The sequence below is a fragment of the Nomascus leucogenys genome, chromosome 4 (assembly GCF_006542625.1).
Source record: "Nomascus leucogenys isolate Asia chromosome 4, Asia_NLE_v1, whole genome shotgun sequence".
NCBI lineage: Eukaryota > Metazoa > Chordata > Mammalia > Primates > Hylobatidae > Nomascus > Nomascus leucogenys.
The window spans coordinates 94204848-94229539 of NC_044384.1; the positions used below are offsets into that span (position 1 = coordinate 94204848).

General features: G+C 38.0%; 1 protein-coding gene across 1 annotated transcript in view; it reads left to right on the forward strand.

Annotated features, from left to right (window-relative positions):
- Positions 1-24692, forward strand: part of DNAH12 (dynein axonemal heavy chain 12) — a 246885-nt gene that overhangs the window by 49041 nt on the left and 173152 nt on the right. Inside the window, exons 12-14 of the mRNA XM_030810168.1 lie at positions 6686-6864; positions 12865-13000; positions 23763-23888. Coding sequence (XP_030666028.1) covers positions 6686-6864; positions 12865-13000; positions 23763-23888 — 441 coding nt within the window. The remainder of the gene's footprint in view (positions 1-6685; positions 6865-12864; positions 13001-23762; positions 23889-24692) is intronic.

Consider the following 24692-nt stretch of genomic DNA (forward strand, 5'->3'; position numbering starts at 1 on the left):
ATATTTATTGATGTTCAAATATTAACCCAATGTTGTTTTCCTGGGATAAACTTGAATTACCCCCAAAATTTAGTGCCTTAAAATACCAAACTTTATTATCTCATACTATCTGTGGGTCAGGAATCCAGACTTGGATCGGCTGGGTCCCTGTAGTTCAAGATCTCTCATAAAGTTGCAGTCAAGCTGTCAGCTGGGGCTATGTTCTCATGACTAGGGGCAGAATGATTCCAAGTTCACTCAAGTGGTCATTGACAGGATTTGGTTTGCCACAGGCTATTGAATTTCTGGTTTTGGATACATAGATATTTAGGATTGTTATGTTTTCTTGATGAACATTCTTTATTATTATAAAATAACCTTTTAAGTCCCTGATCTTATATATATATATATATATAAATATATATAAAATCAGAGATTAAAATATATATAAATATATAAATGTATAAAATAATATAAATATATAAATATATAAAATATATATTTATAAAATTTATATATAAATATATATTTTTAAAATATATATTTATAAAATTTATATATAAATATATATTTTTAAAATATATATTTATAAAATATACATAAATATGTTTTTAAAAATATATAAATATATAAATATATATAAAATCAGGGATTAAAAATATATAAATATATATAAAATAATATATAAAATATATATAATATATAAATACATAAATATATTTATGTATTTATATATAATCTCACCAGCAGATATAATCTGGTGAGACTGTACGTGGTATAACAACTTTGAAAGAAATATTTATATATTTATATATTACATAAATACATAAAAATATATAACATGTACAAAATATATAAATATATATATATATTTTGAGATGGAGTCTCACTCTTGTCACCCAGGCTAGAGTACAATGGCATGATCTCAGCTCCCTGAAACCTCCACCTCTTGAGTTCAAGTGATTCTCCTGCCTCAGCCTCCCAAGTAGCTGGGATTACAAGTGCCCGCCACCACGCCCAGCTAATTTTTTTGTATTTTTAGTAGCCACAGGGTTTCAACATGTTGGCTATGCTGGTCTCGAACTCATGACCTCAGGTGATCTGCCCACCTCGGCCTCCCAAAATGCTAGGATTACAGGCGTGAGCCACCATGCCTGGCCCCTGATTATATTTCTTATTCTGAAGTTTTTTACTGATTCTAATACTCTAGCTTTTATTTTACAAAACAACTTTATTGAGAAGTAATTCACATATTATACAATCAATCTACTGAAAAAGTATAATTTATTTCTGTCATTTACTGTTTCACATATTTTGGCACTGTGTTATTAAGTGCAAATATATGTGTAAATGTCATATCTTTCTGATGGATTGACCCTTTTATTATTTTAAAATATCTCTGTTTATCTCTAGTAACATTTTTTTTTTTTTTTGAGACAGCATCTTGCTTTGTCGCCCACGCTGGATTGTAGGTGCTGTCACAGCTCACTGCAGCCTTAACCTCTCAGGCTCAAGTGATCCTCCTGCCTCAGCCTCCTGACTAGCTGGGAATACAGGCATATGCCACTATGGTGGGATAACTTTTGTATTTTTTGTAGAGAAGGGGTTTCGCCATGTTGCCTAGGCTGATCTCAAACTCCTGAGCTCAAGCGATCCGCCTGCCTCAGCCTCCCAAAGTGCTGGAATTACAGATGAGAGCTACCACGCTTGGCCCTGAATTTTCTGTATACAATATCATGTCATGTGTAATAGTGATTGTCTTCCTTTCTAATCTGAGTTCCTTTTATTTATTTTTCTTGCCTAATTTCACTGGCTAGTACCTGTAGTACAATGTTTTGTTTTGTTTTAGACAGGGTCTCACTCTGTTGCCCAGGCTGGAGTACAGTGGTATGATCTCAGCTCACTGCAGCCTCAACCTCCCAGACTCCAGTGATCCTCCCACCTCAGCCTCCCAAGTACCTGAGACTACAGGCACAGGCCACCATGCCTGGCTAAATTTTTATTTTTTTTATTTTTAGTAGAGACAAGGTCTCACTATGTTGCCCAGGTTGGTCTCAAACTCCTGGGTTCAAATAATCCACGCATCTCGGCCTCCTAAAGTGCCAGGATTACAGGCGTGAGACACCGTGCCCAGCCAATGTAGTACAAGTTTGTTTGTTTTTTAGACAGAGTCTCACTCTGTTACCCAGACTGGAGTGCAGTGGTAGAATCCTGCTCACTGCTGCCTTGACCTCCCTGGCTCAAGCAATCTTCCCACCTCAGCCTCCCAAGTAGCTGGAATAACAGGCGTGTGCCATCACACCCAGCTAATTTTTGTATTTTTTGTAGAGATGGAGTCTCACTATATTGCTCAGGCTGGTCTCAAACTCCTGGATGCAAGTGATCCTCCTGCCTCAGCCTCCCAAAGCTCTGGCATTACAAGCACGAACCACCCTTATCTTGTTCTTGATCTTAGAGGGAAATGTTCATTTTTTCATCATTAAGTATAATATTAGTTATAGGTTTTTCCTAGACATGCCTTATGAAAGTTGAGGATGTTCTCTTCTATTCCTAGTTTGTGTTTTTACCATGAAAGAGTGTTGGGTTTTGTTAAATGCTTTTTTTTTCTTTTTTGACTGGTCAAGTACCCAATAGTGAGAAAGGGGAAAAAGTAGAACAAGCAGTTTGATCTGTGATTGACTGTGAACAATCAAATGAGATAACTCACTACCTTTAGACCAGTTTGTTTAATGCTTTTTTGGCATCTATTGAGATGACTATGTGTTTTTTTCTAATATGCATACTTTTTACCTTATTTGGTTTTTATGGGTTCATGAAACTATTCTGTGAATGCATAAATGCATTATTACTCTCACAAATTCAGAGATGGTATATAGTTGTCTTTTGGTAGCTGCAGGTATTTGTTCTAGGACCCCTCTATAGATATCAAAATCTGCAGATGCTCAAGTCTCATATAAAATGGTATAGTATTTGCATGTAGTTTATGAGCATCCTGCAGTATACTTTAAACTGTCTCTAGATTACTTATAATACCTAATGCAATATAAATGCTATATAAAAAGTTATACTGTATTGTCTTTTATTTGAATTACTTTATTGTTATTTTTATGGCTTTTTTCAAATATTTTCAATCTGCCATTAGTGGAATCTGCAGATGTGGAACCCATGGATACAGAGGGCCAACTGTATTCTCTTTCATTTGTATTTTACCATATAGCTCAATACAGTGCTATGCAGAGAATAGACACAATAAATGTTCTATGAATTACCAGCTAAATTTTTTGTGGTCTGGATATAACCTGTAGTGTCTATAATTCCTAAATATCAAGACCAAGCATATGTTTCTTTAAAGTTTTGTTTGTTTGTTTTTGTTTTTTTGGTTTTTTTTGAGATGGAGTCTCGCCCTGTCGCCCAGGCTGGAGTGCAGTGGCACCATCTTGGCTCACTGCAAGCTCTGCCTCCCGGGCCCAAGCGATTCTCCTGCCTCAGCCTCCTGAGTAGCTGAGACTACAGGTGCCTGCCACTACACCTGGCCAATTTTTGTATTTTTAGTAGAGACAGGGTTTCACTGTGTTGGCCAGGATGGTCTCAATCTCCTGATCATGATCCACCTGCTTCAGCCCCCAAAATGCTGGAATTACAGGTGTGAGCCACTGCACCTGGCCTCATTAACTTTGAAAATGATTATTTCCTTAGGTCTATTATTTTGTAGTGACATTTTCTAGAATTTTGTAATAATTTTGGGATAGTTTATATAACTATTTAAAAATTTACTTTTAGATTTAGTAACATATTCCTAGATTTCTTTGTCAGTTTCTGATACACTGTAGTTGTGGTTAGTATGCCTATTTTGGGGGAAATTTAAGAATAATGAACTGTAACATCTGTACAGATGAACTTATTTATTATTTATTTATTTATTTATTTATTTATTGAGTCGGAGTTTCACTCTTGTTGTCCAGGCTGGAGTGCAATGGTGCGACCTTGGCTCACCACTACCTCTGCCTCCTGGGTTCAAGCGATTCTCCTGTCTCAGCCTCCCGAGTAGCTGGGATTACAGGCATGCGCCACCATGCCCAGCTAATTTTGTATTTTTGGTAGAGATGCGGTTTCTCCATGTTGGTCAGGCTGGTCTCGAACTCCTGACCTCAGGTGCTCTGCCTGCCTCAGCCTCCCAAAGTGCTGGGATTATAGGCATGAGCCACCACTCCTGGCCTGTTATTTATTTATTTTTTTAGAGACAGGGTCTCTGTTGTCCAGGCTGGAGTGCAGTGATGTGAGCATAGCTCAATGCAGCCTCAAGTTCCTGGGCTCAAGTGATCCTTCCACCTCAGCCTCCTAAGTAGCAAGGATTAAAGGCATGTGCCACCATGCCCGTCTAATTTTTTTTTTTTTTTTGACAGAGTCTCAGTCACTCAGGCTGGAGTGCAGTAGTGTGATCATGGCTCAACACAGACTCTGCCTTCTGGGCTCAAGTGTTCCTTCCACCTCAGCCTTCTGAATAGCTGAGACTACAGGCACGCACCACAACACCTGGCTAATTTTTGTATTTTTTGTAGAGATAGGGTTTCACCATGTTGCCCAAGCTGGCTGGCTAATTTTAAAAAAATTATTATTATTTTTTTGTAGAGATGGGGGTTTCCCTATGTTGCTCAGGCTGGTCTTGAGCTCCTGGCTTCAAGCAATCCTCCTGTCTCAGTCTCCCAAAGTGCTGGGGGTTTATAGGCATGAGCCATCATGCTTGGCTTATACAAATGAATTTATAGGATGCTTGTGATTTGTGTAAAAATAAAACAGGACAGGGGAGTAGTTAGGAATATAGTTAAAAAAAGATTGGTCATGAGTTGCTAATTGTTGAAACTGGATGATGGGTACATTTTACCTATTTTTGTACGTTTAAAATGTTCCATGCAAAAATTTAATATAATTGTGAAATATAACATACATAGTACATATGTATAGACTGATAGGTAATTATAACCTAGGTGGTAATAACCATGTAGCTTAAGAATGAGAACTTCGCAACACCCAGAAGCCACCACATGCCTCTCCCCAATTATAACTTTCTTCTGTCTTTATTGGTAACTATACCCTGACATTTCTTGCTTTCCTTTATGGTTTTACCACCTATGTGTGTATACTTAAATAATATAGTTTAGTTTTGTCCATGGTAAGTTTGTATGAAAGGTATCACACTGTATATATTCTTTTGTGTTTTTCTTCTTTCATCATGGTAAAATTTATCCATATTCATCTTTTTTCAATGCCGTGAGTTCTGTCTACCCTTTATATGGTGTTTTTTTTTTTTTTTTTGAGATAGAGTCTCACTCTGTCTTCCAGGCTGGAGTGCAGTTGTGTGATCTCAGCTCACTGCAACCTCTACCTTTCAGGTTCAAGCGATTCTCAGCCTCTTGAGTAGCTGGCATTACAGGCGTGTGCCACCACACTCAGCTAATTTTTGTAGTTTTAGTAGAGACAGGGTTTCACCATGTTGGCCAGGCTAGTCTTGAACTCCTGCCCTCAGGTGATCCACCCACCTCGGCTTCCCAAAGTGCTGGGATTACAGGCATGAGCCACTGCGCCTGGCCTATTTGGTGTATTTCCAATCAAGAACAAGGCAGGTGCTTAAGATAGTTTTTGAATCAATTAATTATTATCTTCCCCCTTGAACACTGAAAAATTTAAACCCAATTCACCACATCCTAGATACTCTAGAAAAACAGGACAGCATTGAGAGAGAGTAACATGAAGGAAAGTTCTCCTGAAGGAAGAATAAAAGGAACAGGCCATTTCAGTAGAGAGTGGAGATCAAATGAGAAAGAAGGCAGATAGGAACATTAAAGGTGGATTGCGAAATTAAGTCAAAGTTTGTCCAAAGTTGGTAAGTGTGTTTCACTTTTACCAAGTACAACATATCTTGTCAGATTTTCTTGATACTACTTTAATTTTTAAAAATTACCCCAGTGTTTGGGTACTAAGAAGTTGACATACATTCCAATATCTTGGATCTTGGTAATTGCAGAGCATCTGTTCCTGGATTATTATCATTATATTTTTAACAGATAGGGTCTTACCCTGTTACCCAGCCTGGAATGCAGGGTGCCATCATAGCTGACTGCAGCCTCAAACTCCTGGGCTCAGGCAATCCTCCCACCTCAGCCTCTTAACAGTAGCTGGGATTATAGGCTCAAACCATCATGCCTGGCTTGGAGTATTTTGACAAAAACCAATAAGTTCCTTATATATATGCATTTTTCCTAAAGATTGAATTAGAATCCTTGACCATGTGGACGTAAAGTGAAAAAAAATAGAATCTTTAATGAGCTATCAGTAATGGCAAAAGCAAATATTTATCCACTATGCAAATTGTTACATGATGTAAGTTTGTTTCTAAACAGAGAAATGGGTTGACTCTGGGAATAGTTTTAAAAAATAATTATTGAGGGAAATTTTACCTTGTGATATGTTCAGATTTTGATACTGTGAATGGTATCGTATTAGATATTTACTGGTAGATTGACAAATTCCTTAATGAAAGAATAGGTGAAAAAAATATGTATGCAACAAGGGAAAACACTTTAGTCACTTAGCAAAAAAAAAATAAAGTTGTATTTATATTATATAATTAAGACTTTCATAACAATACAATATTATAAAATCACTGAAAGTTCTAAACATTTTTTTCATTTGAACACTTTTTTTCAAGTTTATAGAAAAATTTTTCAATCTTGCCTCAGAAATAATGCTTTTGCCTCAGTGGATTCATTACCCTATGGTGCGTTTGGATTGTGAAGATTTGAAGACAGGCCTGACAAGTAAAGCAAAAGCCTTTGCGACTATATTATTAAATGACATAGCTTCAAAATATAGAAAAGAAAATGAATGGTAAGTAGAATTAATTCCCAAGCTCAGAATTATATGGCTAAAAGAAGTATTTTGCTAAAGTAACTCTTGTTTAAAAACAAAAGCTTAAAATATGTAAGTACTTACAAGTTTTTCTCCATAGCTGCCTCCTATAGAGGTGCCTTTGTAGTCCCATTGGGCTGGGTTCTTTTTGTTTGATACTGTTTGATACTTTTTTAAATGCAACCCAGGATTTTTAAAAAAAGAAATGGCAATAAACCAGATTCAGGTACAGGTTACATGATAATGATAAGATTGTAGACTTTTGGTGATATTGGGCAGATCTGGGATCATCCCTGATCCCAATATTTACTTATTGTATCACCGAGCTTATTTCTCTCATCTGTAAAATGGAGACAGTAATACCTACTTTTCAGGGTGGCTATAAAATTGGATTCATAAACTAGTGGCCTGCTACCTGAGTGTGTCATTAGATGTGTTTTGCTTGTTTCACACTGTGTTTTATTTTGTTTAAACAGATTTTGGACTTGCTACCATCATTTTAAAATTAGGAGTACACACACACACACACACACACACGCACGCACGTGCACACACACAAACACACACTTTGGATTTCTTACCTTTCTTGAAAAAGTGGGAAGACCATGCCACATCGGGCCTGCTGTGGTAAATGGAGCTAAGAAGCAACTTTGCCTTTTAGACAGGGAATATGTCCTGTGGTTTGTTCACCCAGTGCTCAACCAATTCATCATCCAATTTATTGAACTCATTTGTTATCTGTGTGTCCCCAAAAAGCTTGTAACTTCTGTAAAGATGAAAACTAATGTATGTATAGCACCTAGCACACTGCCTGGCACATGGTACTCAATAAATGTTAACTATTATGTTTATTTTCCCGGAAGCAAAGTGAAAAAATTGCATGCTTTGGAATCAGAAAGACATGAATTTGAATACTGATTGCCATTAACTAGTTCCATAACTCTGGGCAAGTTACTTAATTTTCCTGAGCCTCAGTTTCCTACTGTGTCAACTGTGAAAAATAGTACCTTCCAGGCAGGCGCGGTAGCTCATGCCTGTAATCCTAGCACTTTGGGAGGCCGAGGAGGGTGAATCACGAAGTCAGGAGTTCGAGACCAGCCTGGCCAACATGGTGAAACCCCGTCTCTACTAAAAATACAAAAAATTAGCTGGGTGTGGTGGCAGGCGCCTGTAATCCCAGCTACTCAGGAGGTTGAGGCAGGAGAATCACTTGAACCCGGGGGGCAGAGGTTGCAGTGAGCCGAGATGGCGCCACTGCACTCCAGCCCAGGCTACAGTGTGAGACTCCATCTCAAAAACAAACAAACAAAAACAAAAAGAAAAAGAGTACCTTCCTCACAGGACTAATATTAGGATCACAGATAACATTTGTAAAATATCTAGCACCTTGCATGGCATAGAATAGGAGCCCAATAAATACCTTAAATTGAATAAGTAAATACATGACAGTCAGAAGTCAAATTTATCAGGCATATTCTGTATAAAAGTATACTACACGAGAAGATACCAAAGAGGGTAAAGTATTAGAACCTTTCCCTTTCTTGAGAGTTGTAACCATCCTGATGAGTAACAACAATGATAATGCCGTAGTTAGTAAAAACAAGCAAACAAACAAACAAAAAACACTTTATGTTTAACCTAATTTTTTTGTATTTGTTTTTGTAATATCTGATTTTTCTGGAAAATTCCATACTTCTCACAAAATAATTATCTTGTTATAAACCTACGATATAAAGGCAGCTGAAAATTTATCCAGTTTCCTTCACCTAGTTTATTATTTGATTCCATCCTGTTTAAATTCTGTACTTCAGATAACATCAAAAGGAGGAAATGTGTGCCACTAGGTTAAGTACAAGGTCACTGAAGAGCAATTTGCTTACTTCACCATTTGGTTTAGCATCTGCTTGGGCCATCTTGCTCTCATCATTTTGTTTGCCTCCTTTTCTTTTGCCGAAGTATCTCTGCCCAAAGGACTCAGATTCTGTGCTAGCAAGATGATCGATCCCCAGGAGGATTATCTGTCTTTTTGCATTATCCACATTAATGCTTGCTTGCTTGCTTTCCTTCTTTCTTTCTGTCTGTCTGTCTGTCTGCCTGCCTGCCTCCCTCCCTCCCTCCCTCCCTCCCTCCCTCCCTCCCTTCCTTCCTTCCTTCCTTCCTTCTTTCCTTCCTTCCTTCCTTCCTTCCTATTAGAGACAAGGTCTTGCCATGTTGCCTAGGCTGGTCTCAAACTCCTGGACTCAAGTGATCCTCCCTCCTCAGCCTCCCAAAGTGTTGGGATTACAGGTGTGGGCCACTGTGCCTGGCCACATTCCTCCTGTATTTCTGATATTCAATAATTAACTATAAAGTCCTACATGATCTGATTCCTGCTCACCACTTCAACTTCGTTTGCCATTCCTAAAGTACGCCAAGCTTATTACCACCTTATGGCCATTGTCCTTGCTGGTTTTTCTTCCTGGAATCTCTTTTCCTGGTATTTGAACAACTCATTTGTTTTTTCCCCTCACCTTGAATATCACCTCCCTAGAAAGGCCTTCTCTGGCCCCTCTGTATAAAATAGTGGCTTCTTCTTGACACTCCATCATTCTTTTTCCTTTTATGTTGCTTTATTTTTCTTCATAGCTTTTTTTTTTTCTTTAGAGACAGGGTCTTACTATGTTGCCCAGACCGAAGTGCAGTAGCACAAGTATAGCTCACTTCTGCCTCGAACTCCTGGGCTCAAGGGATCCTCAGCATTTTTTTTGCTACCTAACAGTGTACATATGTGTGCTTTTGTCTCTCTCCTCAGCTTCAGTACAAGCTTTATGAAGGCAGGGTCTCATTTGCTGCTATATTTACAATGTTTAGAATTTTTCTGAGCATATTGTAGGTACTCAGCTATTTATTAAATGAGTGAATGAGCAAGTATAATTTCCCACATATTTCTCCAAATTCCTGCATGAACTAAAAAATCATTTACCTCTTTTACACTTTGTTTTTACAAGGTTTTTTCCTGATATTTCTAGTAATAGAATGACAATACAGATTTCTATTTTTTACTTAAAATTAAAAAAAAAATTTAATAGAGACATGGTTTTGCCATGTTGCCTAGGCTGATTTCAACCTCCTGGGCTCAAGAGATCCTCCTACCTCAGCCTCCCAAAGTACTGGGTTTACAAGCGTGAGCCTCTGTGCCTGGGCTAGATATTTTTTTCTTAAAGAAAAAAATAATTTTAATTTTTAAAATTTCAATAGTTTTGGGGGGTATAAGTGGTTTGGTTACATGGGTAAATTCTTTTTTTTTTTTTGAGATGGAGTCTCAATGCAACCTCTGCCTCCCAGGTTCAAGCTATTCTCCTGGAATCTCCTCAGCCCCCCAAGTAGCTGGGACTACAGGCGTGTGCCACCATGCTTGGCTAATTTTGTATTTTTAGTAGAGATGGGGTTTTATCATGTTGGTCAGGCTGGTCTCGAACTTCTGACCTCAAGTGATCTACCTTCCTGGACCTCCCAAAGTGCTGAGATTACAGGCGTGAGCCACCACGCCTAGCAGGTAAGTTACTTAGTGGTGATTTCTGAGATTTTAGTGTACCCATCACTCAAGTAGTGTACGTTATACCAATATGTAGTCTTTTACCCCTCACCTGCCTCTCAGCCTTCCCCACACCGAGTCCCCGAAGTCCATTATATTACTCTTTTGCGTCCTCATAGCCTAGCTCCCACTTATAAGTGAGAATATACGATATTTGGTTTTCCATTCCTGAGTTACTTCACTTAGAATAATGGCCTCCAGCTGGGTGCGGTGGCTCATGCCTGTAATTCCAGCACTTTGGGAGGCCGAAGCAGGTGGATCACGAGGTCAGGAGTTCAAGACCAGCCTGGCCAACATGGTGAAACCCTATCTCTACTCAAAATACAAAAATTAGCCGGGCGTGGTGGCACGCACCTCTAATCCCAGCTACTCGAGAGGCTGAGGCAGGAGAATCGCTTGAACCTGGAGGTGGAGGTTGTGGTGTATCATGCCACTGCACTCTAGCCTGGGCAACAGAGTGAGACTCTGTCTCAGAAAAAAAAAAAAAAGAAAGAAAAGAATAATGGCGTCCAGCTCCATCCAAGTTACAGCAAAGGACATTATTTCATTCCTTTTTATGGCTAAGTAGTATTCCATGGTGTCTATATACCACATTTTCTTTATCCACTCATTGGTCAATGGGCACTTAGGTTGGTTCCATATCTTTGCAATTGTGAACTGTACTGCTAATAAACATGCTTGTGCAGGTGTCTTTTTCATGACTTCTTTTCCTTTGGGTAGATACCTAGTAGTGAGATTGCTTGATTGAATGGTAGTTCTGTTTTTAGTTCTTTAAGGAACCTCAATACTGTTTTCCATAGCGGTTGTACTAATTTACATTCTCACAAGCAGTTTAAGTGTTCCCTTTTCACCACATCCATGCCAACATCTATTGTTTTTTGACTTTTAAATTATGGCCATTCCTGCAAGAGTGAGGTGGTATCTCATTGTGGTTTTAATTTGCATTTCCCTGATGATTAGTTATGTTGAGCATTTTTTCATAGGTTTGTTGGCTGTCTTCTTTTAAGAAATGCCTATTCATGTCCTTTGCCTACTTTTTGATGAGATTATTTGTTTTTTCCTTGCTGATTTGTTTGAGTTCATTGTGGATTCTGATACTAGTCTTTTGTTGGAGGCAGAGTTTGCAAATATTTTCTCCCACTGTGTGGGTTGTCTGTTTACCCTGCTGATTATTTCTTTTGCTGTGCAGAAGCTTTTTAGTTTAATTAGGTCCCATTTATTTATTTTTATTTTTGTTGTGTTTGCTTTTGAGGTCTTAGTCATGGATTCTTTGCCTAGGCCAATGTCCAGAAGCTTTTTTCTGATGTTATTTTCTAGAATTTTTATGGTTTCAGGACTCGGATTTAAGTCTTTGATCCGTCTTGAGGAGATTTTTGTATAAGGTGAGAGATGGGGATCCTGTGGCTATTCAGGTTTCCCAGCACTATTTATTGAATAGGGTGTCCTTTCCCTAATTTATGTTTTTGTATGCTTTATCAAAGTTTAGTTTGGCCCAGATATTTTAAAGCACAGGAAAAAAATTCTATGAAATGTAACTTTAGTTGAATAACGCTGTGGGATATCTGGGTTCATATCCTACATGGGATATTCCAAGAGAACTGTTAATTAAAGAAACTATGTATAAGGAAGGGTTTGAGAGTTTGATCTGTTTACTTGCTGTACTGTCATGTTTCACAAGAGGCACTAATAATGATAAAACTAATAATTATACTAATGATTATAGTTATCAGTAAATAGAATGTACTGTGTGCTAGACTCTTTGCATTCCTTATTGTGTTACAACAATCCAGAAAGATGAATGTTACCTGGGTATTTAAGAGAGTTGAAGAGGTCGCTAAAATTTTTTTCTAATATGCCATAATTTTGCATGTAAATATTACCTTAATTTTGTAGGTTTTATTAATGTATAGTATATACTGAGTTACAGCAGATAAGCTTTTTTTTTTTTTTTTTTTTTTTTTTGTTGAGACAGGGTCTCACTCTCTCACCCAGACTGGAGTGCAACGGTGCAATCATGGCTCACTGTAGCTCAACCTCCCAAGCTCAAGTGATCCTCCTGCCTCAGCTTCCCAAGTAGCTGGGACTACAGGCATGTGCCACCATGCCCAGCTAATTTTTGTGTTTTTTTTTTTTGTAGAGACAGGGTTTCAGCACTTTGTACAGGCTGGTTTTGAACTCCTCAGCTCAAGTGATCTGCCTGCCTTGGCCTCTCAAAGTGCTATGATTACAGGTGTGAGCCACTGCACCTGGCCAAGCTTAAATATTTTTAAGATACCTTAGTGAATCAAGCAATTATTTTTAGGATACCATAGTTCTTATTTTATAGTAATCGTCATAACACACATTTATTGAATATGATATAACATTAATTAACATAAGTCTATTAAAGTGGAGTATTATGTCAGTATTTGCAGTGAATTTGAAGCAATTAAAGAACATGCATTAAAAGTTCCTGAAACAACAGAAGAGATGATGGATCTGATATCTTATGTAGAAAAAGCCCGGACTGTAGGAATCGAAGAGTTGATTTTAAGGATCCAGGTAAGAAATTTTAATTTGCATATTTTGGTTTGTTTTCATTGTGAAATACGATTTTCATAGTGAAGATGTGTAAAATATATAGTTACACAAATAGTTGTAAATTGAGCGGTTATATTGCCCCCACCTAGGCCAAGAAATAGGATATTGTCAGCACCCCAGGACTCTGCATATAACTTTCTGATCGCCATGCCTCTCCTTCTCCCCTGTCCTCCCCTAGAGGTTTCCAGTTGATTTTTACAGTAATTTTAGCTTTGAATTTCTTTTTTCTTTTTTTCAATGTTGCACAGTTTTTTTATTATTATACTTTAAGTTTTGGTGTACATGTGCACAACGTGCAAGTTAGTTACATATGTATACATGTGCCATGTTGGTGTGCTGCACCCATTAACTTGTCATTTAACATAGGTATATCTCCTAATGCTATCCCTCCCCCCTCCCCCCTCTCCCCACCCCACAACAGGCCCCGGTGTGTGATGTTCCCCTTCCTGTGTCCAGGTATTCTCATTGTTCAATTCCCATCTATGAGTGAGAACATGCAGTGTTTGGTTTTTTGTCCTTGCGATAGTTTGCTGAGAATGATGGTTTCCAGCTTCATCCATGTCCCTACAAAGGATGTGAACTCATCATTTTTTATGGCTGTATAGTATTCCGTGGTGTATATGTGCCATATTTTCTTAATCCAGTCTATCATTGTTGGACATTTGGGTTGGTTCCAAGTCTTTGCTACTGTGAATAGTGCCGCAATAAACATACGTGTGCATGTGTCTTTATAGCAGCATGATTTATAATCCTTTGGGTATATACCCAGTAATGGGATTGCTGGGTCAAATGGTATTTCTAGTTCTGCATCCCTGAGGAATTGCCACACTGTCTTCCACAATGGTTGAACTAGTTTACAGTCCCACCAACAGTGTAAAAGTGTTCCTATTTCTCCACGTCCTCTCCAGTACCTGTTGTTTCCTGACTTTTTAATGGTGGCCATTCTAACTGGTGTGAGATGGTATCTCACTGTGGTTTTGATTTGCATTTCTCTGATGGCCAGTGATGATGAGTATTTTTTCATGTGTCTTTTGGCTGCATAAATGTCTTCTTTTGAGAAGTGTCTGTTCATATCCTTTGCCCACTTTTTGATGGGGTTGTTTTTTTCTTGTAAATTTGTTTGAGTTCTTTGTAGATTCTGGATATTAGACCTTTGTCAGATGGGTAGATTGCAAAAATTTTCTGCCATTCTGTAGGTTGCCTGTTCACTCTGATGGTAGTTTCTTTTGCTGTGCAGAAGCTCTTCAGTTTAATTAGATCCCATTTGTCAATTTTGGCTTTTGTTGCCATTGCTTTTGGTGTTTTAGACATGAAGTCCTTGCCCATGCCTATGTCCTGAATGGTACTGCCTAGGTTTTCTTCTAGGGTTTTTATGGTTTTAGGTCTAACATGTAAGTCTTTAATCCATCTTGAATTAATTTTGGTATAAGATGTAAGGAAGGAATCCAGTTTCAGCTTTCTACATATGGCTAGCCAGTTTTCCCAGCACCATTTATTAAATAGGGAATCATTTCCCCATTTCTTGTTTTTGTCAGGTTTGTCAAAGATCAGATGGTTGTAGATATGTGGCATTATTTCTGAGGGCTCTGTTCTGTTCCATTGATCTATATCTCTGTTTTGGTACCAGTACCATGCTGTTTTGGTACCAGTACCATGCTGTTTTGGTTACTGTAGCCTTGTAGTGTAGTTTGAAGTCAGGTAGCATGATGCCTCCAGCTTTGTTCTTTTGGCTTAGGATTGACTTGGCGATGCGGGCTCTTTTTTGGTTCCATATGAACTTTAAAGTAGTTTTTTCCAATTCTGTGAAGAAAGTCATTGGTAGCTTGATGGGGATGGCATCGAATCTATAAATTACCTTGTGCACTATGGCTGTTTTCACGATATTGATTCTTCCAACCCATGAGCATGGAATGTTGTTCCATTTGTTTGTATCCTCTTTTATTTCATTGAGCAGTGGTTTGTAGTTCTCCTTGAAGAGGTCCTTCACATCCCTCGTAAGTTGGATTCCTAGGTATTTTATTCTCTTTGAAGCAATTGTGAATGGGAGTTCACTCATGATTTGGCTCTCTGTTTGTCTGTTATTGGTGTTTAAGAATGCTTGTGATTTTTGCACATTGGTTTTGTATCCTGAGACTTTGCTGAAGTTGCCTATCAGCTTAAGGAGATTTTGGGCTGAGACAATGGGGTTTTCTAGATATACAATCATGTCATCTGCAAACAGGGACAATTTGACTTCCTCTTTTCCTAATTGAATACCCTTTATTTCCTTCTCCTGCCTGATTGCCCTGGCCAGAACTTCTAACAGTATGTTGAATAGGAGTGATGAGAGAGGGCAACCCTGTCTTCTGCCAGTTTTCGAAGGGAATGCTTCCAGTTTTTGCCCATTCAGTATGATATTGGCTGTCGGTTTGTCATAGATAGCTCTTATTATTTTGAGATACATCCCATCAATACCTAATTTATTGAGAGTTTTTAGCATGAGGGGCTGTTGAATTTTGTCAAAGGCCTTTTCTGCATCTATTGAGATAATTTTGTCATTGGTTCTGTTTATATGCTGGATGACATTTATTGATTTGCATATGTTGAACCAGCCTTGCATCCCAGGGATGAAGCCCACTTGATCATGGTGGATAAGCTTTTTGATGTGCTGCTGGATTTGGTTTGCCAGTATTTTGTTGAGGATTTTTGCATCGATGTTCATCAGGGATATTGGTCTAAAATTCTCTTTTTTTGTTGTGTCTCTGCCAGGCTTTGGTATCAGGATGATGCTGGCCTCATAAAATGAGTTAGGGAGGATTCCCTCTTTTTCTATTGATTGGAGTAGTTTCAGAAGGAATAGTACCAGCTCCTCCTTATACCTCTGGTAGAATTCGGCTGTGAATCCATCTGGTCCTGGACTCTTTTTGGTTGGTAAGATATTAATTATTGCCTCAATTTCAGAGCCTGTTATTGGTCTATTCAGAGATTCAACTTCTTCCTGGTTTAGTCTTGGGAGGGTGTATTTTTCGAGGAATTTATCCATTTCTTCTAGATTTTCTAGTTTATTTGCGCAGAGGTGTTTATAGTATTCTCTGATGGTAGTTTGTATTTCTGTGGGATCGGTGGTGATATCCCCTTTATCATTTTTTATTGTGTCTATTTGATTCTTCTCTCTTTTCTTCTTTATTAGTCTTGCTAGCAGTCTATCAATTTTGTTGATCTTTTCAAAAAACCAGCTCCTGGATTCATTGATTTTTTGAAGGGTTTTTTGTGTCTCTATTTCCTTCAGTTCTGCTCTGATGTTAGTTATTTCTTGCCTTCTGCTAGCTTTTGAATGTGTTTGCTCTTGCTTCTCTAGTTCTTTTAATTGTGATGTTAGGGTGTCAATTTTAGATCTTTCCTGCTTTCTCATGTGGTCATTTAGTGCTATAAATTTCCCTCTACACACTGCTTTAAATGTGTCCCAGAGATTCTGGTATGTTGTGTCTTTGTTCTCGTTGGTTTCAAAGAACATCTTTATTTCTGCCTTCATTTCGTTATGTACCCAGTAGTCATTCAGGAGCAGGTTGTTCAGTTTCCATGTAGTTGAGTGGTTTTGAGTGAGTTTCTTAATCCTGAGTTCTAGTTTGATTGCACTGTGGTCTGAGAGACAGTTTGTTATAATTTCTGTTCTTTTATATTTGTTGAGGAGTGCTTTACTTCCAATTATGTGGTCAATTTTGGAATAAGTGCGGTGTGGTGCTGAGAAGAATGTATATTCTGTTGATTTGGGGTGGAGAGTTCTGTAGATGTCTATTAGGTCTGCTTGGTGCAGAGCTGAGTTCAATTCCTGGATATCCTTGTTAACTTTCTGTCTCACTGATCTGTCTAATGTTGACAGTGGGGTTTTAAAGTCTCCCGTTATTATTGTGTGGGAGTCTAAGTCTCTTTGTAGGTCTCTAAGGACTTGCTTTATGAATCTGGGTGCTCCTGTATTGGGTGCATATATATTTAGGATAGTTAGCTCTTCTTGTTGAATTGATCCCTTTACCATTATGTAATGGCCTTCTTTGTCTCTTTTGATCTTTGTTGGTTTAAAGTCGGTTTTATCAGAGACTAGGATTGCAACCCCTGCCTTTTTTTGTTTTTCATTTGCTTGGTAGATCTTCCTACATCCCTTTATTTTGAGCCTAGTGTGTCTCTGCATGTGAGATGGGTTTCCTGAATACAGCACACTGATGGGTCTTGACTCTATCCAATTTGCCAGTCTGTGTCTTTTAATTGGAGCATTTAGCCCATTTACATTTAAGGTTAATATTGTTATGTGTGAATTTTTTCCTGTCATTAAGATGTTAGCTGGTTATTTTGCTCATTACTTGATACAGTTTCTTCCTAGCCTCGATGGTCTTTACAATTTGGCATGTTTTTGCAGTGGCTGGTACCGGTTGTTCCTTTCCATGTTTAGTGCTTCCTTCAGGAGCTCTTTTAGGGCAGGCCTGGTGGTGACAAAATCTCTCAGCATTTGCTTGTCTGTAAAGGATTTTATTTCTCCTTCACTTATGAAGCTTAGTTTCGCTGGATATGAAATTCTGGGTTGAAAATTCTTTTCTTTGAGAATGTTGAATATTGGCCCCCACTCTCTTCTGGCTTGTAGAGTTTCTGCCAAGAGCTCAGCTGTTAATCTGATGGGCTTCCCTTTGTTGGTAACCCGACCTTTCTCTCTGGCAGCCCTTAACATTTTTTCCTTCATTTCAACTTTGGTGAATCTGACAATTATGTGTCTTGGAGTTGCTCTTCTAGAGGAGTATCTTTGTGGCGTTCTCTGTATTTCCTGAATTTGAATGTTGGCCTGCCTCGCTAGATTGGGGAAGTTCACCTGGATAATATCCTGCAGAGTGTTTTCCAACTTGGTTCCATTCTCCCCGTCACTTTCAGGTACACCAATCAGATGTAGATATGGTCTTTTCACATAGTCCCATATTTCTTGGAGACTTTGTTCATTTCTTTTTATTCTTTTTTCTCTAAACTTCTCTTCTCACTTCATTTCATTCATTTGATCTTCCATCACTGATACCCTTTCTTCCAGTTGATCGAATCGGCTACTGAGGCTTGTGGATTTGTCACGTAGTTCTTGTGCCTTGGTTTTCAGCTCCATCAGCTCCTTTAAGGACTTCTCTGCATTGGTTATTCTAGTTAGCCATTCATCTAATTTTTTTTCAAGGTCTTTAACTTCTTTGCCATGGGTTCGAACTTCCTCCTTTAGCTCGGAGTAGTTTGATCATCTGAAGCCTTCTTCTCTCAACTCGTCAAAGTCATTCTCCATCCAGCTTTGTTCCGTTGCTGGTGAGGAGCTGTGTTCCTTTGGAGGAGGAGAGGCGCTCTGATTTTTAGAGTTTCCAGTTTTTCTGCTCTGTTTTTTCCCCATCTTTGTGGTTTTATCTACCTTTGGTCTTTGATGATGATAACGTACAGATGGGGTTTTGGTGTGGATGTTCTTTCTGTTCCTTAGTTTTCCTTCTAACAGTCAGGACCCTCAGCTGCAGGTCTGCTGGAGTTTGCTGGGGGTCCACTCCAGACCCTGTTTGCCTGGGTATCAGCAGCGGTGGCTGCAGAACAGCGGATATTGGTGAACAGCAAATGTTGCTGCCTGATCATTCCTCTGGAAGTTTTGTCTCAGAGGAGTACCCGGCTGTGTGAAGTGTCAGTCTGCCCCTACTTGGGGGTGCCTCCCAGTTAGGCTACTTGGGGGTCAGGGACCCACTTGAGGAGGCAGTCTGTCCGTTCTCAGATCCCCAGCTGCATGCTGGGAGAACCACTACTCTCTTCAAAGTTGTCAGACAGGGACATTTAAGTCTGCAGAGGATTCTGCTGCCTTTTGTTTGTCTGTGCCCTGTCCCCAGAGGTGGAGCCTACAGAGGCAGGCAGGCCTCCTTGAGCTGCTGTGGGCTCCACCCAGTTCGAGCTTCCCAGCCACTTTGTTTGCCTACTCAAGCCTCGGCAATGGCGGGCGCCCCTCCCCCAGCCTCTCTGCCACCTTGCAGTTTGATCTCAGACTGCTGTGCTAGCAATGAGCGAGGCTCTGTCCGCAGGGTATGATCTCCTGGTGTGCTGTTTGCTAAGACCGTTGGAAAAGAGCAGTATTAGGGTGGGAGTGACCTGATTTTCCAGGTGCTGTCTGTCACCCCTTTCTTTGACAAGGAAAGGGAATTCCCTGACCCCTTGCACTCCCTGGGTGAGGCGATGCCTCACCATGCTTCGGCTCACACTCAGTGCACTGCACCCACTGTCCTGCACCCACTTTCCAACATTCCCTGGTGAGATGAACAGGGTACCTCTGTTGGAAATGCAGAAATCACTTATCTTCTGCGTCGCTCACGCTGGGAGCTGTAGACTGGAGCTGTTCCTATTTGGCCATCTTGGCTCCACCCCCTTAGCTTTGAATTTCTTTAGTTTAACCAGTTGTGTGTATATCCTTAAACAATATAGATTTTTAAAAATATTTTTTTCTTTTATAGTTTCTGCATTTAATGGTATGCTTTTACCTTTTCTAGCACAAGATTATGTACCTATTTACCTATATTTTACTCTTATTCTTTGTTTAAAAAACTTTTAAAAATGTTAAACAACACATATACCAAAATTACATAAAACACAAATTGTACAGTTTGGAATGTTCTAAAGTAAACAGCCAGTAATTACCACCTAGGAAAATAAATAGAACCTTGCCAACACTCTAGAAGCCCATCATAATCCCTCATCTTCTGGATGTTGGCACTATTCTGATTTTTTAAATTTTTTATTTTTTATTTTTTTGAGACGGAGTCTCGCTCTGTCACTCAGGCTGGAGTGCAGTGGTGAGGTTTTGGCTCACTGCAACCTCTCCCATGTTCAGGTGATTCTCCTGCCTCGGTCTCCCGAGTAGCTGGAACTATAGGCACCCGCCACTACGCCTGGCTAATTTTTGTATTTTTAGTAGAGACGGGGCTTCACCATATTGGCCAGGCTGGTCTGGAACTCCTGACTTTATGATCTGCCCGCCTCAGCCTCCCAAAGTGCTAGGATTACAGGCATGAGCCACTGTGCCAGGCCTATTCTGATTTTTATAGTGATTACTTCCTTGTTTTTTTTTATAGTTATACAACTTAAACTTGCATTTCTAATCAATATAGTTAATTTCTTCTGATTTTGGTCTTTATATAAAGGGAATCATACTGTTTATATTCTTTTACCTCTTGTCAGTGTTATGTTAGTAATGTCATTGTTCCTTAACTTTAGCTGATTTTCATTGCTGTCTAGTATTCCATTTGATATTGTATCCATTCCACATTGTATACAATAATTTATTTTAAAAATTTTACTGTTCTGGATATTTGGTTATTTCTGCTTTTGATATTACTGGCAATGCTTCTGTGAACATTTTTACACATGTATCCCAGTGCACACATTCATTCATTTCTTCCAGGTGTTATAAGATATGCTTTTATTCACCTTTACTAATTAAGGCAAAATTCTTTTCTAAGTAGTTCCAGTTTTAGACTCCTATTAGCAGTGCACAAAGTGTCTATTATTTTAACATTCTTACTTGCAATTGTGAGATGGTTTAAATTTTGCCAGTCTATTGGGTGAAAGTTATGGTATTTTCAATTTGCATTTTCCTAAAAAGAAATGAATTTGAATACTTTTCATATGCTTATTGGCTATTTGGAGTGCCTCTTTTGTGAAATGATAGTACATACATTTTGCTCCTTTATTTTTTTGGGTTATGTACCTTTTCCTTATTGATTTGTAGCAGTTAAAAAAGTGGTAAAATGAACATAACAAAAAATTTACCATTTTAACCGTTTTTAAGTATACAGTTCAATGTAGTAATTTTTAATATATTATTAGGTATCTTTTTATTCACTCTGTAATTTAACTTTTTAATGGTGTTTTTGATGAACAGAAGTCCTTAATTTTAATGCAGTTGAATGGAGCCATCTTTTATTTTATAATAAATGGAGCAATCTTTTCTTTTTTCTTTCTTTCTTTCTTTTTCTTTCTTTCTCTTTCTTTTTTCTCTCTCTTTCTCTCTCTCTCTTTCTGTCTCTCTCTTTCTTTCTCTCTTTCTTTCTTCCTGTTGGAGACAAGGTCTTGCCATGTTGCCTTAATTTTAGTGCAGTTAAATGGAGCAATCTTTTATTTTATACCTAGTGCTTTCTGTGTTTTATTTAAGAAATCCTTTCCTACCTTGGTTCAAAGATATTTTTCTTCCACCCTTTTCTAGAAGCTGTTTAGTTTTGCTTTTGAGATTTAGGTTTCAATCCTGAAAATTTGTTTCTGTAAATAATGTGAGGTCCAATTTAAATATTTTCCCATATAGATGAGCAATTACATATTTATTGAAGAGACCATCCCCACTGTGTCCATATATGTGTAGATCTGTCTTGAGGCAGCTTGTTCTGTTCCACTGGCCTTTTTTTTTTTTTTTTTTTGAGAAAGAGTCTCGCTCTGTCACCAGGCTGGAGTGCAATGGCACGATCCCGGCTCACTGCAACCTCTGCCTCCCGGGTTCAAGAGATTCTCCTGTCTCATCCTCCTGAGTAGCTGGGACTACAGGCACACGCCACCACACCCAGCTAGCACCACCACAGCCAGCTAATTTTTGTATTTTTAGTAGAGACAGGGTTTCACCATGTTGGCCAGGATGGTCTCCATCTCTTGACCTCATGATCTGCCCGACTTGGCCTCCCAAAGTGCTGGGATTACAGGCGTGAGCTACCATGCTCCACCAAAATTTATTTTTATATACTAATTTAATACCCATCGCTCAATTTTTCTTTTAAACTTTTCTATTTAAAAATTTGAACTTTAGGCCCTGCACAGTGGCTCATGCCTAAAATCCTAGCACTTTGGGAGGCCGACGTGGGTGGATCACCTGAGGTCAGGAGTTCGAGAGCCTGACCAACATGGTGAAACCCCATCTCTGCTAAATACAAAAAGTTAGCTGGGCGTGGTGTCACATGCCTGTAATCCCAGCTACTTGGGAGGCTGAGGCAAGAGAATCACTTGAATATGGGAGGCGGAGGTTGCAGTGAGCCGAAATTGCACCATTGCACTCTAGCCTGGGCAACAAGAGTGAAACTCCATCTCCAAAACAAAATTTTAACTTTAATATTTTTATATATTTTAAATTTCTCTTCTTAATTTTAATAGTTTATCTGAAGATTATTTTGGAATGTCTGCATATACCATTATACAACTTGGAAATAATGACAGTTTTGTTTTTCCTGATCGAATGTTACACATTTGCAAAACTGTATTTTCTTTGCAACGATGAACTGTCTGGGACTCTAGTACAATGTTGAATAGCAGTGGATGGCAGGTTTCCCATCTTTATCCCAACCTTAAGGGGAAAGCTTTCAAGATTTCACTATTAAGTATGACATTTGTCGTAGGTTTTATACAGGTACTTTTGCCAGATTAATAAATTCCCTTCTATTGTTGATGTGCTACTAGGTTTTTTGAAAAGAAAAATTAGTATGAGTGGACTTTGAATTTCACTACATGCTTTTTTGCATCTACTGTGGTGATCATATGCTTTTTCTCTTTAATCTATTAATATAATGAATTACATGGATTGTTTTTTATTTTAAAGTTTTATTTCTATGTGCATTGTATATACATAATATATAGAATGTACAAAATACATATTTAATGTTATTTTCAATACATAATTTTATATCTATATTGTATATAGATGTATATATATACATATACATATGTATAATATAAAATCAAAAACCTTAAATTTGCCTTTGAATCTGTATTTCAATTCTTAAAAATTAGTACTACAGTACAGCTTATAGAGCAATGAAAGATATAGAGGGTAAAAATATTCAACCTGTCTACTCAGATAATCTATTGTTTTAAGAGTTTTTTTTCTTTGCAACTCACCTCCAACTTTTTTTTTTTTGAGATGGAGTCTCACTCTGTCGCCCAGGCTGGAGTGCAGTGGCACAATCTCGGCCCACTGCAACCTCTGCCTCCTGGGTTCAAGCAATTCTCCTGCCTCAGCCTCCAAGTAGCTGGGACTACAGACGTGCGTCACCACGCCCAGCTAATTTTTGTATTTTTAGTAGAGATGGGGGTTCACCATGTTGGCCAGGTTGGTCTCTAACTCCTGACCTCAGGTGATTCACCCGCCTCAGCTTCCCAAAGTGCTGGGATTACAGGTGTCAGCTACCGTACCTGGCCAACTCACCTCCAACTTTTTCTGAACTATTACATACCACAATATTCTGGACTATTGCATACAGCAACTTGTGAAGTAGGCCAAAAAGGTGGTGATGTCAGTGAAGATACAAAACAAAAGAAAAGATACTAAAATCTTTGTCATCAAAGATTCAAAAATAAAAAAATTTATAAGAATAAAATAATTTAAAATCCTTTAAAATCAAAATTAAAGGACTTCTGAAGATTTAATTACGTTTTTCAGTCATAAACAAGGGAGGACCAAAAGTTCCTTTGTTAAATCAACTGCAAGTGAAAACTTTTTAAAAGCCTTATTTCTAGCATAAAAGTATACAATTATGTGGCATGAAGCAAGACAAATAATACTGCAGCTATTGAAATACCCATCCGGTTTGGGTGATATATAAAATATCATTTAATAATCTGAGTCAAATTGAAATCTGAAAGGGTATTAGAGATTGTTGTTGGTTCTTCTCTTTTTCATAATGACTTAGATTTTCTATATGACATATTATATCCAGAGTTTCTTTTGTAGGAATCTAAACGCCAAATGAGTTACTTTTTAGATGTTTTCCTGTTTCCTCAAGAAGACTTAGCTTTAAATGCAACTGTCCTCATGTGGCCTAGGAAAATTAATCTCATCTTTGATGAAAATGATGAGGTAAATATATTTTTCAGTATGTATTTTTGTAATCTGACATTTCAAGCACATCATTCACATTTAATTTTCATATCTCCTGGCCATCTAACTTTAAAAGTAATTTTGTGTGTCAATATGAGTTTGAGACTGGCCACACTTATGGTCCTCTAGGCTTAAGACAAGCTGTTAGGCTTAACTCACAAGGTCTGGTAAGTAGTGGGGCTGACATTTAGAAAGTCAGAACTATTATATAAATTAATAATAGAAGCACTTAACTGAGAAAGTGCTTTCCATTTATTCAATTATTTAACTCTCATAAAAATCCTATGTGCTCCCATTTCTTCCATTTTATAGATGAGAAATATGAGACTCAGAGAAATTAAATAGTTCAATATCACAGTGATAACATTTACAATTTTATATCAGACTGAATATATTTCAGATATTGAAAAAGTCCTAATGTAAATCAGTTTAACCTGAATTGGGAGGTAAGGTGGTATTGTAATAAAAAGCGTGGCCTTCAATCAGATAAACCAAGATTCTAATCCAGATTTTGATTTTTATGATTTTGTGAACATGAACATGACTTCCATAAGATTCAATTTCTTTTCTCTGAAATGAGAATAATAATACTAGTAATAATATAGGTAAGGTATTTAATAGTTCTTGATACATGGCACATGCTCAATAAATGGTAATTTTATTATTATCCTAGAATCTGTTAAATAAAGTATTTAATTAATGAATATGAGTTGTTAAAGTCACTTTGGAGATCTAGGAATGTTTTTCTGTGTGGTTTATTATTCTTTGCATTTTTATATTAGT